This window comes from Ursus arctos, unplaced genomic scaffold, assembly GCF_023065955.2.
Source record: "Ursus arctos isolate Adak ecotype North America unplaced genomic scaffold, UrsArc2.0 scaffold_19, whole genome shotgun sequence".
Lineage (NCBI taxonomy): Eukaryota > Metazoa > Chordata > Mammalia > Carnivora > Ursidae > Ursus > Ursus arctos.
In genome coordinates this window covers 56,592,277-56,609,082 of record NW_026622863.1, presented here as the reverse complement: position 1 = coordinate 56,609,082, position 16,806 = coordinate 56,592,277, and the positions used below count along the sequence as shown (strand labels likewise).

The 16,806-nt window shown below is 41.8% G+C and overlaps 1 protein-coding gene across 13 annotated transcripts; it reads right to left on the bottom strand.

Annotated features, from left to right (window-relative positions):
• Window positions 1–1,953: 1,953 nt before the first annotated feature.
• Window positions 1,954–15,719, bottom strand: LOC113247253 (zinc finger protein 260-like). Of its 13 annotated transcripts, none has more exons than XM_057314021.1 (7): window positions 15,631–15,719; window positions 14,393–14,504; window positions 10,003–10,107; window positions 8,630–8,755; window positions 5,752–5,878; window positions 5,386–5,475; window positions 1,954–4,699 (listed from the first exon to the last, which is right to left on the bottom strand). In XM_057314021.1, the coding sequence occupies exons 4-7, from the start codon at window positions 8,651–8,653 to the stop codon at window positions 2,859–2,861; spliced, it is 2,082 nt and encodes a 693-aa protein (XP_057170004.1). In that variant the 5' UTR covers window positions 8,654–8,755; window positions 10,003–10,107; window positions 14,393–14,504; window positions 15,631–15,719; the 3' UTR covers window positions 1,954–2,858. The 13 variants fall into 13 exon arrangements, with proteins under 13 accessions (XP_057170004.1, XP_057170003.1, XP_057170002.1 ...); XM_057314020.1 differs by having other exon boundaries at window positions 14,393–14,507; window positions 15,631–15,717; XM_057314019.1 differs by having other exon boundaries at window positions 15,447–15,687.
• Between the last annotated feature and the right edge of the window lie 1,087 nt (window positions 15,720–16,806).

Below are 16,806 nucleotides of genomic sequence, written 5' to 3'. Positions count from 1 at the left end.
CCTGTTGTCTTTTTCCTTTGCAGTAAGACACACAGGATTTCAAATGAACACTGCTCCTTCAGTCCGGGCTGTGAGGAAGACGTGGAGCCAATCTGTAGTCATTGTGTGGCACGAACTGAAAATACTATACTCCTGTAAACCACCACAATTGATAGGTTACTGATAGCAAGGCATTACGAAGCCTCTATTGACTGATACAGAACTGGTACCTAAAAGTGAGGTACCACCATAAAAATATAAAATGAATGCAGTGGGGGCACCTGGGTGGCTCAGTTGCTTGAGCAGTTTGAAGCCAGGAGGGGGTAAACTGTTACTAGGAGCTGAAAAGTTGGAGGCACATCTTATGTAGTGATAGGACATTTTGTAAAACACCGTTTTTACAAAATGACATGTCAAATGTCACCTTTGACAACTTGGGTGATTCTAAATCAACCCATGGGCTTTGAATGAAGGGGATGGAAAACAAAATAATAGTCGCTTGCCTTGATGGCCATTCTCTGCAGGTGATGAGAATTTCCATAAAGAGACGAGTTCAGAAAAGAATTAGCCAATTAGGAAGAGCTAAAATAAACATATCAGAAATTCCAATTATTTCAAGATGAGCAGATAACACATTAGGTCACAGCTCCATCTGGTAAAAGATAAGATTAAGGGCATTTTTGAGTGTAACAAAATTCAGCTAAAACTCCTTTGGCAATTTCGGATTAAGGTCCCTCCTAAACTCAGATGTAGTCTGTGCTCACTTCCTTTTTCTGTTTGGGTTAGCCTGTTGGTAGTACAAGACAGTCCCTCATATATCTGCTGTCACAGCGGCAGGCGCCATTGGTATAGGATGGAGGGTGTGTCTCAGATGTAAATGCTGACTTCTTCCTCAGTCTCCACTGTGGAGGCCTGACAAGTGTGAACACCTGCCTAAATAAATGTATCAGACCTGAAACTGAGACTCTCTCTATAGGTTTATATCCAAATTACTAGGTGTTATGAATTCTTCCCCTCCCTTCAAAAAAAAGTACGCTGACCTAACCTCCAGTACCTCAGAATGTGGCCGTATTTGGAAATGGAGTGTTTGCAGATGGAGTTAGTTTACGATGAAGTCCTGCAGTAGAGTGGGTCTCTCTAGTGACCGGTGGACTTATGAAGTGGCCACGTGATGACACAGAGGCACACAGGAGAAAAGCCTTCATCACAGATTGGAGGTCTGCAGCTGCAAGCGAAGGGATGACAAAAACTGCCCGCAGATCACCAGAAGCTAGGAAGAGGCAAGGAAGGGTTTCCCAACAGGTTATAGAGGTAGCACGGCCCAGGTGACACCTTGATTTTATACTAGCCTCCAGACCAGAGACAATAAATTTCTGCTCTGTTGAGCCACTCAGTTTATAGTAGTTTGTAATGGCAGCCCTAGGAAGCTGATAAACTAGGTTTTATGAGAGAAAGCATCGGGAAGCACATCTTACCATAGGTCTAAGCCACATTCCCCCTTTGAGCAATATCACCACCAAAGATTTTCATTTCTTTGAAAATGGCAGCTGCTTCCAGTTTTTCAGAACTTCAGGGACAGAAGACTTGTGATTATTCATCACTCTTACATCTCAGTATTTTTTAAAGAGATTTTTAAGTAATCTCTACACCTAATGTGGGGCTCACACTCACAACCCCAAGATCAAGAGTCACATGCTCGGGGCACCTGGGTGGCTCAGTTGGTTAAGCATCTGGCTTCAGCTCAGGTTATGATCCAGGAGTCCTGGGATCAAGCCCCACGTCAGGCTCCCTGCTCAGTGGGGAGCCTGCCTCTCCCTCTTCTCTGTCCCTCCCCCCTGCTCATGCTCTGTCAAGTAAATAAAATCTTTAAAACAAAAAAAAAAGTCACATGTTCCACTGACTGAGCCAGCCAGTCACCCCAAATCTCACTATTTTTAACGGATTTATTTTTACTGAGTGACAACCAGAAGACAATTTGTTTAAAAAAATTTATTATTCCAAAGGGCTAAAACTATTATCAGATCCACTTATGTACACCAGTAAAGAGTTTTTTTTAAAGTCTTAATATTAAGCCTAATGACTTCCCTTGCAATTTATAGAATATTAAAAAATTTACAATGTTGGCATTTCTTGATGGATACTGCATATTACAAACAATTCTGTGGTATACAACTTTCCTTCATGACCTTGTGAAACCCAAAAATTACTATATACATGGATTACAAAAATACTCAGAAAGCAAATACATTCATCTTGGACCATTCTTCACTTCCTGTTTTGACTACCCAATATATTCAAACGTGAAACAAAGTGTCCTTTGGCATACTGAAGTTATTTGCTCTTCCTGACTACTTCATGTTATGTTTTCTATAAATAAATGGCAATGTGACAAGAGGAACGAAATTTTTGTTATAAAGTTTATACGTAAGCAACCTTTCCCAGCATCATCATACCACACTAATTCTCCTTAATAAGTGTTACCTGATGCACATTAACGTTCGACTCCATGCCAGAGGCATTCCTCATCGCAAGTCTTCAGTCATCTATTTTCTTTGGTATGAAAGCTCATTTGTTTGGAAGGCATTCCAGGATTCACAACATTTGTGAGGTCTTTTTTTTCCCCCACGGTGAAAACTATTAGATGACCATCAAAAACATCTGTTGCACTCAGCCTTCATTTCTGTGTGATGTATAATTGGATTTTCCATGTCAAGAAAAGATTTTTGACTTTTCACCTCTTTCATATGCCTTTCCCTAATGAAATGAGGCTACACTGGTAGTAGATAATTTTCTTATATTCACTGCATTTAAAAGATCTCTCTCCTGCATAAATTCTCTGAAACTGACACTGACCAAAAGTATCCTAACTTTCACAGCATTCATAGGGTGTGTCTTGTGTGATTTCTCTTGTATTCAGTGAGATCTGACATCTCACTGAAGTCTGTCCAGTGCTCACTGGGCTCCTGAGATTTCTTTCCAGCATGAATTTCCTCATGTGAAGTGAGAAAGAACTTGACAGAGAACGTTTTCCCACACTCATTACACTGATAAGGTTTCTGTCCTGCGTGACTTCTCTGATGGACACTGAGGTATGATTTCTCAAAAAAGGCTTTTCCACACTGAGTGCACTGATACGGTTTCTCTCCTGTGTGGCGTCTCTGATGTCTAATGAGCTGGGACTTCTGGTTGAAGATCTGACCACATGGAACACATCCATAGGGTTTCTCTCCGGTATGACACCGTTGATGGATAATAAGGTGGCTTTTTTGGCGGAAAGCTTTTCCACATTCATTGCACCCATGAGGTTTCTCTCCTGTATGAATCAGCTGATGTCTGCTGAGCATTGCCATACTGCTAAAGGCTTTTTGGCATTCAAGACACACAAAGGGTTTCTCTCCTGTATGTGTTCTCTGATGGACAATGAGCATTGCCTTCCGTATGAAAGCTTTTCCACATTCACTGCATTCATAGGGTTTCTCTCCCGTATGAGTTCGCTGATGGACAATGAGATGTGACTTGTCTATAAAAGCTTTTCCACAGTCACTGCATTCATAAGGCTTCTCTCCTGTATGAATTCTCTGATGTGTTATGAGGGATGACTTTTTATTAAAGGCTTTCCCACATTCCTTGCACTCATAAGGTTTCTCTCCTGTGTGAGTTCTTCGATGAACAATAAGCTGTGAATTGTCTATAAAAGCTTTTCCACATTCGCTGCATTCATAAGGCTTCTCTCCCGTATGGATTCTCTGATGTGTTATGAAGTGTGACTTTTTATTGAAGGCTTTCCCACATTCCTTGCATTCATAAGCTTTTCTTCCTGTATGATTCCTCTGATGTACAATAAGCTGTGACGTGTGCACAAAAGCTTTTCCGCACTCACTGCATTCATAAGGTTTCTCTCCTCTATGAATTCTCTGATGTACCAAGAGATGTGAGTTTTTATTGAAGGCTTTCCCGCATTCCTTGCATTCATACGATTTTTCTCCTGTGTGAGTTCGCTGGTGAACAGCAAGCTGAGACTTACTACAGAAGGTCTTCTCACATTCTCTACATCCATAGGGTCTGTCTCCTGTATGAGTTCTTTGATGGATAATCAGGTTTGACTTCTGCATAAAACCTTTCCCGCAATCACTACACTCAAAAGGTTTCTCTCCGGTATGTGTTCTATAATGCAATCTGAGCTTTGTCTTCTCCCTGTAAGCTTTTCCACACTCTTTGCATTCATAGGGTTTCTCTCCTGTATGAGTCCTGTGGTGGAGAATGAGATGATACTTTGTTCTGAAAGATTTTGGACACTCGATACATCCATACGGTTTCTCTCCTGTGTGAGTTCTCTGGTGTAGAGTGAGATGACATTTTGTACTGAAAGCTTTCTGACATTCAGGGCATCTGTACGGCTTCTCTCCTGTATGAGTTCTCTGGTGTATTATGAGCTTTGACTTATATCTGAAGGATTTTGGACACTCACTACATTCATAAGGTTTCCCTTCTGTATGAATTCTGTGATGTCTTTTAAGATTTTTCACCAGGCTGAAAGTCTTCACACAGAAATTATGTTCACTGTACTGGCCCTGAGTATGGCAGGTTTCATGAAGAGTATGGAAAAACGGTTTCCCATGGCTGTTTGGTTCATCAGAATTCATTTCTGCATAGTTTTTACTCTGGAATTTTGAATCTGACTTTAGTTTTATTCCTCTTGAGAAACATTGAAGGGGTCTTTCTACAAAAGGAACAAAGTTTTTGCTCAGAGAAAATATTTTTCCCAATGCCTCATTTTCACTATTTCCCTCCACAGATTCATCCTTCTCAATATTTTCCTGATACCAACCCTAAACTTGCCACAGTACTTCTAGGGGGAAAAAAATCGGTGATTCCTACCATTATGAAATGGAGGGGGATGGAATCTCAAGTCAATATCCAAAGAGAATGGAGAAAATGATACAGCAGGTGCACAATGTAAGTCAGAGATATGCAATAAAAGAAAGAGACAATAAGTAATGAACTGAAGACATGGTGTCCTCAAACTTTGGAGGGAATCTATGAATATCTAAAAGCGTAACAGAAGAGCTATGCAAATATGGATACGATGTGGTGAAGGCAGGGTGTGTCTAACAAGCTGCAAAAGAAGAACTAAGCCAAAAAGGAAAGACCAAATGAAATAGGCCAAGATTTGACCCAGAGTAGATAAAAGGAGGCACATCTTCTGCTAGGTGGCTAGCAAATGAGTCATACATGGTGACAGAAGGAAACACCATTCACACTGATGACCTCTTTTCACTTGCTCTAAGTCACCTCTTAAGATTCAGACACTATGAGAAAAAAATGTTAAAATAACAAGGCTCCCAACACACCAATGATCAACTGTCACTTGGCTTCCACCAACTCCCACTGCCCTAGTGTACTCACCAGGACTACGCTGACTTGGGAATTCTCTCTCTACCATTCTTTGTTCTTTCTCCAAGTGGACCGTTGCTTCTGGCCTGGTGGCTTGATATCCTGTCAAGAGGTAATCCCAGAGAACTGAGCAGTATTAGGGCCTATGATGAAAAATTTAGTTTCAGGGAATAGACAGTACATCTAGCAAAACAGAAACTTTTCATTCAGAAAATGAAAGTAAGTACCGTCACTATTTGATCATAAAGAAAACAAGTTCTACCACCTACACAATTCCAAAATCACTAAGGATATCAGAGTACCCATAAATTCTATCAATGGGGGAAAAAAGGGCAATTAATGGGCTCATGGTGAGATATTTAGGGAAGTGGTCTTTACCCAATGACATTAGGTTGCTATAATTTTCCAACATCACCTCCCGGTAGAGGTTCCTCTGAACAGTGTCTAGTAGCTGCCATTCTTCCCAGGTGAAATCCACAGCCACATCACTGAATGACAACAAGCCCTGTAATAACATAATCCTTTTTAATCTGCAGTTAATATAATGGAATAAAATATAGAAGATATATAGGATATTATTCTGATTATTTTTACTATAGAAATTTGTAAACAAGTATTTCTCTATACCTAGTTTTGATTTACACTTTGCACGATAATAAATCCGTTAAAACTATCCTTTCTGCATTCTTTTATTTGTTTTTTTTTTTTTTTAAGATTTTATTTATTTGTCAGAGAGAGAAAGAGAGAGAGCTAAGCAGGGGAAGCGGCAGGCAGAGCAGGTAGAACAGGCAGAGGGAGAAGCAGGCTCCCCGCTAAGCAGGGAGCCCAATGTGGGACCTGATCCCAGGACCCAGGATCATGACCTGAGCCAAAGGCAGTGGCTTAACCGACTGAGCCATCCAGGGGTCCCTTAAGATTTATTTATTTGAGAGAGAGCGAACTGGGGGAGGGGAGAGGGAGAGAGAGAATCTCAAGCAGACTCCCCTCTGAGCAGAGTGCCCAATGCGGGGCTTGATCTCACAACCCTGAGATCGTGACCTGAGCTGAACTCAAGAACTGGATGCTTAACTGAGCCACCTAGGCACGCCTCCTTTCTGCATTCTTCATTCACTTCTTCACTCATTAATTCACCCAATGTAAAATGTTGTTAAAACTTTACCCAAAAACCATCTGCAACCCACCTTAGAAGTATTTAATGTTTTTTGGTTTTTTTGTGGGGTTTTTAAAGATTTTATGTATTTATTTATCTGAGAGAGAGAGCACGAGCTGTGGGAGGGGCAGGGGGGAGGGAGAAGCAGACTCCCCGCCGAGCAGGAAGCCTGACGCAGGGCTCTATTCCAGGACCCTGAGATCATGACCTGAGCCAAAGTCAGGCACTTAACTGACTGAGCCACCCAGGTGCCCCAGGAGCATTTAATGTTACCTACTATACACTGCAGTAAAAAAGGAAATAAAGCACAGTACTGACCAGGTAGCTTCTGATCTTGCAGAGTGGCAAGTACACTCCTTTACAGAGTTCATACATGGCAAGACATTAACAAGGGTTACAACAGAAGTATACTCAAGTTAAAATATGGGCGCAAGTAGGTGAGGAACTAATAGCTCTGAAGAAGAGGTCAAGCTGGACGAGGTACAGCATATTTAGTGGTATGTTCCGTGGTACGAGCTGGAAGACATGGGAGCTGTGGGTCTTCCAGAGAAAGCATGTGTTAAAAGTGTTAAATACTGGGGCGCCTGGGTGGCTCAGTCGTTAAGCGTCTGCCTTCGGCTCAGGGCGTGATCCCGGCGTTCCGGGCTCGAGCCCCACATCAGGCTCTTCCGCTATGAGCCTGCTTCTCCCTCTCCCACTCCCCCTGCTTGTGTTCCCTCTCTCGCTGGCTGTCTCTATCTCTGTCGAATAAATAAATAAAATCTTTAAAAAAAAAAAAAAGTGTTAAATACCATGCTGGGTTCAAAGGACTGCAAAAAGTTCAATGAAACAGAAGAGACCAAAGAGAACAGATGCCCAGGGTACAGGCAGCAACAGACCTTGGAGGAATTGGCACAAATTTCCTGCAGACACTTGGTAGACACTGCAGTGCTTTTCATATACAAAAGTATGTTATGATCAGAACTGCCTTTTAGGGGGCACCTGGGTGGCTCAGTCGTTGGGCGTCTGCCTTCGGCTCAGGTCATGACCCCAGCGTCCTGGGATCAAACCCCGCGTCGGGCTCCCTGCTCCGCTGCGAGCCTGCTTCTTCCTCTCCCACTCCCCCTGCTTGTGTTCCCTCTCTTGCTGGCTGGCTCTCTCTCTCTCTGTCAAATAAATAAATAAAATCTTTAAAAAAGAAAAAAAACCTGCCTTTTAGAAATTGTGCTATGTATTAAATCATGATACTCAAAAAATCAAAAACAGAGCTCTTACTATGCGCTATATATTGTTGTAAACACTTTACATATGTTGACGCAACGATCTACACAATAACCCTTAGGTAGAAGTTACTCTTGTCTTTGGATAAGAGATTTTTAAAGTTTTCTACCTATGCCTTTTATATCTCCCACATTTCCTTAGAAAATGACCATTCACTGGGTCCACACTCTGGAGAAAAACAGAAGAGGAAGACCCATTAAAGACAGTTCTTCACATTTAATCTCTGGGAAATGGTTACTCAAAGTTCATGTGCTTCCTGCTTATATACACAGTAAATCTTATAACATGTTTTTATTCTTCTGTGATGGTTTCCAGTATTACCACAGAAATGTCTGCAACTCAGCTCTGGATCCTGCCACTTGTGTGGCAATGTTCCAGTTGTTAGCACCTTGCAACATGTGACATACAGATAAGATAGAACTCCCTCCCTGAGTGGCTACTCCAGATCATTATTCTGTCTCCCAGTCTAAGCACATCTCTCCCAGCTGCAATAGATCTATATACATCATTCACTTCGATTGTGTAATTTTTTAAACTGTTAACTATAGTTGTCACGCAATGTTACATTAGTTTCAGGTTTACAATATAGTGATTCAACAAGTCTGTAGTTACGCCCTGCTCACCACAAGTGTAGCTACCATCTGTCACAGAGACACTATTACAATATCATTGATTATATTTCCTGTACCTTTTATTCCCATGATTTATTCATTCCATAATTGAAAGCCTATCTTCCCTTCCCCTTCACTCATTTCGCCCATCCCTCCCACCCCCTTACCAACTCTGGCAACCATCAGATTGTATATTTTTATAAACTTCTAGAAATCTAGGAAATAAACAGCTCACCTGGGACTTGGTCATTTTCAGCATTCAGGTGTCTCATCAAGGGTATCCTCAGCAAGGATGAATTTCTAGACTTGAGATCTACTTTTTTTCCTTTATAGGAAGTGCTTCATTCTCGGAAGCCAGCATCTGTGGATTCAAAGAAAGATCTGTTTGCGTGGAAATAATAATAAAAGCAGGTTCCTATACATGCAAGGAACTGTTTTAAGCATCTTCTTTTCTCACTTAACCCTCACAATCCAAGGGGGTAGACTATAATCATTCCATTTTAGAGAAAACGAAGAAAGGAAAGGTCAGGCACCTAGCTAAAAGCCACACAGTAACTGGTGTACCAAGGATTAAAACATAAACCCTCAGAATTGATAGAACCTCTGATTGCAGGGAAAATTACCAAATTATGAATGACCCTTTCATCTTAACAACTTGAAAAAGGGGGGGGGGGACATGTCTAAAACAATTATTTTCTCACACAGAAGTCAGAGATGAAGGGAAACAAGGTGAGAAACCCTTGTGTGCCGCAGCTCACTGCCTGGAGACTTTCTAGGCCACAGCACAGGGAGAAGGAACCCCAAGAGTCTAGCAGTGTTGCTGAGTTAATGATACAGAATTCAAAGTCTGAGGAAGCAAAGATGACTAACACTTGCCAGGCAGTCTACCAGAGAAGAGAGGGAAAACACACTCTATAGAGGCGGAGGGTTCCTTTGAGTCGCTGGCTTAGCACTAATGAACTGGGAGGAAACTGCCAAGGCCACTGGAAAGGAGCAGGTGGAACGATTTCTGGCGCTCACATGAGATCAGGAATAGTTAGTGTTCCCACCAGCCTGAGTGGAAAGACCTTCTACTATGCCTGGTCTCACACTATGCAGAGGTCTCAGGAGAATATTACCTCAGAAATGGGGACAAAACAATCCCAGACAAAAGACTCTTGGCACCACCTAATAAAGCTTAAAAGAAAGCCTCCAAAGAATCAAACGGTTTCAAAGTAACTTGATTACCTCCCAGAACTAACCTCAAAAGTAGTTAAAGGAATAAAAGAAAATCCTTCAAACAACAATGTGAAACTTACAATATATGACATCCAATCAAAAATTACCAGACATGTGCAGAAGCAAGGAAACATGACCCATAGCTGGGGGAAAAAATCAAGCAAGAGAAACAGACAAAAATGGCCAAAGGGAGAGACCTGGTAGACCAGTACACCAAAAACGCTATTATATATACTCCATATATTCAACAAGTTAGAGATAAGCATGAGCATGATAAAAAATAATAAAATGTTTAACAAATGCTGTTGAAACAATAGGATATTCCTGTTTACCCCATACCAAAATTAACTCAATATATTATAGATTTAAGAATTGAAATTGTTAGGGTACCTGGTGGGCTCAGTTGGTAGAGCACGTGATTGTTGATCTTAGGATTGTGAGTTCAAGCCCCACGTTGGGCGTAGAGATTACTTAAAAAAAGAAACAGTGAAACTTCTAGAAGAAAGCACAGGAAAACTTTAAGTGACCTTGGATTAGGCAAAGATTTCTTGAACAGGGCACAGAACGCATATAAAAGAAAAAAACTGATAAATTAGACATCCTCAGTACCAAAAATTTTGATATTCTAAAGGCACTTGAAAAATGAAGCATCAAGCTACAGGCTAGAGTAAAATATTAACAAAATGCATACCTGACTAAAAGACTTCTAACTAAAAAATAAAAAGAACTTTTCCAACTTCACGAAAAAGACAATCTAGTAAAAAAGAAAAAAGATTTCAACAGTCATGTTCCCCCCCCAACCAAAAGTAGAGAGATGGCTAATGAACACACAAAAAGCTGCTTTAGGTTACACAACAAAAGCAAATTAAAACCTAAATAAAATGTTGCTACAAACCTGTTAGAATGGCGGTAAATTAATTAATTAATTTATTTATTTATCAATCAGCTCTAGGCCCAACTTGGGGCTCAAACTCACAAGCCTGAGATCAAAAGTCATGTGCTCCACCATAAAACACTGAAAATACTAAGTACTGACTAGGATGTGAAGAAAAAGAACTCTCCTGCACCGCTGGCAGAAATACAAGGAGGTACAGCCACTCTGACTTGTACACGAATGCATATCACAGCTTTATTCAGAATATCCAAAACTGACCTCCCAAATCCAAAAAATCCATCAACCGGGGAATGAACATGCTGCGGCGTATCTGTGCCACCAATTATTACTCAGCAGCGGAGAGGAATAAACTAACGATAAATGGAAAATCATGGATGAAGATGAAAAGCATTATTTTAAGTGAAAAGAAGCCAAACACCAGCGACTGAGAGAGTAGGCAGTTAGCTAGATATGAGGGGGAAACAAGTGATTTCTGACTGTAAAAGGGCAGAGTCCAAGCTCGAAACACCTGGGAAAGACCCCAGGGGATATGCCTGCGTTCTTCCCCGTGACCACTGCCCTAGAGTAACCTAGAGCTTTATTATAATACATTTCCATTATGATTTTAACTCCCCCTACCCCCCCCCAAATGGCTGCCATGACAGTTCTGACAAGGACCATATAAAGGCCAAAAATTCCCCCAGTAGGTGGAGTCCGTTAGATGACTGGCGGCAACCTCAGTCAGAAACCGCCCTAGCTATGACCCATAACCTAGCCAAACACAAAAGGGAAAAACAACCCCGACTCAGGGCACAGCTGCCACCTCTGGGCCTGCTCACTCTCCCATCTCAGGAATTTACTTTTGCTTAAACTGCTATTAAACCTTTGCCTGCTTAAAAGTTTGGCTCTGAATTCTTTCTTGGCGGAACTCAAAAACAGAGGCCAGGGAATGGGACTCGCATTGACACAACTACTTACTGTATAACTCAGGTTTTATGAGGTATTAGAATACATATAACTGTAGAAAGCACATAAATGATCACAAGGGAACAAAGGATGGGATCGTCTCAAATGGAAAGGGGAACCAAGAAACTGTTGGGGTTGAGGCAAGTAGAGGTTACACATTGGTATACCTTTGAGAAACCCATCAAATTTGCACATGAAGAACTGGTAAGAGTTACTGTAGGTAAATTATACCTTCAATTAAGCTAACATTGCCTACAAAATGCAAAACAAATACAGGCTGTCTGCCTCTGAAAACAAAGTGTGTGTCCTTAAACTCTGCAATGGAATCTCAAATACGTATCTCTTGATGAGACTTCATCTTCACACAAAATCCCAGCTGGATCTCTTACATAAACAGTGCTGACTGTTAAAGGATTAATTCTGGCTATGAAAAAATTAATTTAACACCGAGTAATCTAGTGATGCCAGGACACCCTAGAAATATATTAACACAGTTTAATATTCTCAATATCACACTGCTGAGAACTCTGAAGGAAAATGCGACTCTGTGTCTTAGGCTACAGGGCAACTGAAGAAAACAGTACTGGATTTCAAGGACAATGTGAGAAAGACATTTACAGGCCAACTGCATTTATTAACTTAGCTATAAAAAGCCTAAATAAAATACCGAGAAACCATATCCATTGATATATAGGAAGAATACTAAGAAAACCAAATACTGGAAGAATCATACTATGCACCGTTGACTTTATTCCAGGAATGCAAGGATAGTGTAATAAGAACCATTTAATTATCTCAACAGATGAAGAAAAGACATGTAAGGAAAAACCGTACCCACTGACAATTCAAAGATTTATTTATTTGAGAGGGGCGGGGGAGAGGAAGAGGAGGAGACAGTCCTTGAACAGAATTCCTGCTGAGTACAGAGTCCAATATGGGGCTCAATCCCAGGACCCTGAGATCATGACCTGAGCCAAAATCAAAAGTCTACAGTTCAATTGACTGAGCCACCCGGGTGCCCCACCACTGACAATTAAAAATATATATATTACTAAACTAGAAACAGACAAGGAAGAGTATCTGAAAATAATCCACAGCATTTCTTTAAACTTAGGGACAGGGATAACCTCTCTCTGAGGTAAAAAATGTACCACAGATTAAAAACCTAAGCAATAAAATGGGAAAAATAAATTGAAGGAATGAAGATTGGAAAAGAAACAAAACTGTCATTATGCAACTGTTTTAATATCAACATAAACATTAATTGCAATTTCATATTCAAACAAACAATAAGATTCAAAAGGGGGAGAAAAACCAGTAATTTACAAGGTACCTGGGGGGGAAACTGTGCAAGACAGAAGTTTTATTATAGCAAAAGGAGGGGCACCTGGGTTGCTCAGTGGGTTAAGTGTCCGACTCTTGATTTCGGCTCAGGTCATCATCTCAGGGTCATAAGAAAGAACCCCCAGTTGGGCTTCATGATCAGCGGGGAGTCTGTTTCTCCCTCTCCTTCTCCCTCTGATCCTCCCCCAACTCATGCACTCTATCTCGAATGAATAAATAAAATCTTTTTAAAAATAAATAATTAAAAAAATATATTATTATAGCAAAAGAATACAAATCATAACCAGTCAAATGGAGAGAGACAATAGGGTAAGTGAGGTTTGGGATCCTCTCAAACCAGAAGCTTCCATTGTCCTATACCTCTGGAGTCAGGACACAATACCCATCCAGCGTACCTACAAGTGACAATATCTAGGGTACTGCCAACCACAGCAGCTCACCTGAGCTTCAGTCTCTATAGCTTTTATCAGAATTTCATTAAGTAAACACGACTGATCTAATCACTGGCCATGTGACTCAACCTCCAGCACCCTTACTATCTCGGAGGTTGGGCCTGTATCACCAGGCTCAAAGGCCCAACCCTCTAATCACATGGTTGGTCTTTCTGGCATAAAGAGCCCCATCCTGAGTCACCTCACTGGCATAACCATCTACAGACCCACCATGAATAACAAAGACACTCCTGTCACTCAGGACATTCCAACAATTTAAAGGCTATTTCCCAAGAATACAACTGCATTGTATTTACGCAATGAAATTCATATTAATGAACCAAGCCTACATGCACAATGGATGAATAACAGACTTGAACTGAATCAAGACAAGCAAGCCTCAGAAGACCACATTATAATATCCTCATTATAAAACTTACAAACTCGAAAAACTAAAAGAGCGTACTCTTACTACCGTTAAGAGTATATCCATATACATGTAATAAAATTATACAAGCCCAGGGAATAATACATACTAATTTGTGAATAGTAGTTTCAAAGTTCGGGAGAGTTAGAAGGAGAGAGGCCAGGAAGATGGAACAAGGATGGAGACTTTTCCATTTTCAACTAATCAAATATGACCTTTATTAAATAAAACTATAAAGAAAAGCTGAGGCTAATCACTTTTCTCTAAATCGGACTATCATATTAGAAAAGAATGAAAGGATGATTTACCCACTGCCACTAAAGATGTAGAAAAACCTGGCACACTGTGTGGAAGCATAAGATAATGAAACATTATCGGGGCGTTTGGTTAAACTAAACCAGAAGCCTTTGAAAAACGCATTCGATCCAGCCTACTTTTACCCATTAAAAAAAGAAAAATTTCCATAAAATATAATTCATTTTAAAAATACATTTCAAACCATTACAGATTAAGGTTATTTTTATCTGCTTTTACTGATGATAGTATATAATGATATTGTGATAAACTGAAGAGAACTCCATTTAATATGAAACATAAATACAGAGTTAGAAAATATATACATATGTAAATGTTTATATATATAATTTAAAAAGTTAACAGAATCGTTTGAAATGTGAAAACTCCCATTATGAAAGCATACATTTAAATAATAATAGCTACCTTTTGTCAAGTACCTACCTGTTATGGACTTAATATTTATGTCCTCCAGGGGTGCCTGGCTGGCTCAGTCGGTAGAAGATGTGACTCTTGATCTGAGTTGTGAGTTCAAGCCCCACCTTGGGCGTGGAACCTACTTAAAAAAAAAAAACAACGTAGCCCCCAAACTCACGTGTATTTGGGAATAAGGCCTTTGGGAGGTAATTAGGTTAGATGGAAGTCATGAAGTTAGGGCCCTCAAAAGTACCTGTGAGATAGATATCAATGTGTTTGAATAGGAAAACAGAATTAAAAGAGTTTAGCACCATACGACAAATCACACAAACATGTAGCAAAACGGACATAAAAAGCTAGGGCTAGCTTTGCGCAATGGCAGCAGGGTTTATCCGAGGAGCGATTATTGCTAGCTGAAAAAGCTAGGACTGACACGATTTCATGCGCGTGCAAACGCACGTGTACACTGGCTGATACGCACACACACATTCTAAGAGTTTATGGCGCGGGTTTTAACAACTCGTGGATCTATTCATGGCGGGTGAATCATTCCTGCTATTCTTTCGACTTTTCTGTATGCTTCAATTCAGCATAAAAAGCTGGGAAATATAACACCCCAATATACACACCCAAATGTCTCCCTGCGGCTCCTTTCGTTCCAAGCCCACCCACCTCTCCCACGAACACCCTGCACTTCGCTCTCGCACCCATGCACAGCCCCCACACACCTATTTTCACAGGGATCACGGGCCCCTCGGATGCTCAAACTTGGACCATAGGAACCTCAGATGACCCCCAATCCTTTCCTCACCGACCAGACCCCGATGGGCCCCTCGGTCAGTGGTTCTCCCAACGCCTCTAACTACGGCCTGGGGCACGACCCGGAGCCCACCTGCCGCTGTCAGTAGGAATAGTCTTTCGTTCTAAATACCATTGCCAGCCCAAGCTTCCGCCAACGCCGCTGACAACCCCGAAGCCAACTGAAACAGCCCCCCACGACTACCCACCACGAACCGCATCTCAAGTCGCAGAATTCCCACAGCGCGGGACCCTGAAAGCGGCCAGCAGAAACCTAACTAACCTCGACCGCGAAACTGTGACCTTACGCCCTGGGAACCCAAGCTTCGGTACGCCACTTCCGTTTCCGCTCATCTGGTCTGCGGGCCCGTGTCTCGGCATCCGTGGCACTTTGGAGTGAACGATCAGCCCACAAACCCTCATTCTGGCCCTGGTTAGAATTTTATCGCTGCGCAACATCGCCTCACCGATTTCGCTGCGTTGCGGGGATAGCGGCCGTTGTGGACCGTGCGCCGCCATCTTGGATCGTACGCCGTACGGAGAGCGAGATGGCCACCGTAAGCGACCGGAGCTGGTCGGCCTGACCAGAAAGGTGCAAATACAACGCATCCTCTCCCTTCCTTTCAAGACTTATCATCATCTCCAGTTCTTCCACCTCGGCAGCGGGTGTCAGTGCCATCGCTCATGCTTAGTAGAACTTAATCGCTCTCGCCTAGTCTTCGACCTGAGCGGAGCGCTAAGCCAATCACAGACCAGGCCTGAGCCGGAAATGGTTGCTCCCGCTCGGTCTCCTCGCCGTTTGGAAGCCGCTCGGAGGGCGCAGCCATATTGGGAAGCTCTGGATCCGTACAGCGAAGAGCAGACCTCGGGGCAGGGATCTGGGGGCGGCGAGGACTCTGGCTGCACATTTGAGAAAACGGGGATTAGGAGACTAGAAGTGGATCTGAAGAGGCAGAGGCGGCATGAGGATGTGTGCTTCGCGACCGGAAACGGTTGTGGACCAGACACTGGCAACCGCGATCCGCGCCAGAAGAATACTACTTGTATCTCGTCTCAAGATAAACTGGGTACAATAAAGAAGGATCCTGTATATCCTCGTTAGACACAGCCCGCCCAGTCATTTGTTTTCGTGAATACTGTGTAATGATCCCAGCTGCATTATTTAGTGGATTTCCCCACTTCTAGGTGGAACCATCTCTATCCTAAGTCCCTATCTGCGTGGCTCTGAATTTGGACGTTCTATTCCATTGTTTTCCCGTTTATCCCTGCGCCAGCACTTCTGTTTTAGCTATGGGAGCTTTCTAAGTCACAATCTGATAAAGCAAGGCCTCCTGCCATATTTTTTTTTCCTACACGCCTTTGTTCTTTAGGCCCTTTATATTTTCAAATAAAATTTTAACTCACCTTGTCAACTTCCACACACACAAAAAAAGTGTTCAGGATTTGTTTTGTTACTGCACTGAATCTATAAATCCTTTGAGTAAGTGACATCTCTACAATAATTAAGTCTTAAAATCCATGAACACTGTGTATCACTCCACTTAGTTAAATCTTTTTTTTTTTTTTTTTTAAGATTTTATTTATTTGACAAAGAGACAGCGAGAGAGGGAACACAAGCAGGGGGAGTGGGAGAGGAAGAAGCA

Coding starts and splice junctions, on each gene's coding strand:
- LOC113247253 (XM_057314021.1), bottom strand. CDS start 8,653: ATGCTGAAAATGACCAAGTCCCAG. Junction 5,476..5,751: donor TAGCAACCTAATGTCATTGG/GTAAAGACCACT, acceptor ACCTCTTGACAG/GATATCAAGCCACCAGGCCA. Junction 4,700..5,385: donor CCCAAGTCAGCGTAGTCCTG/GTGAGTACACTA, acceptor TTCCTTTTGTAG/AAAGACCCCTTCAATGTTTC.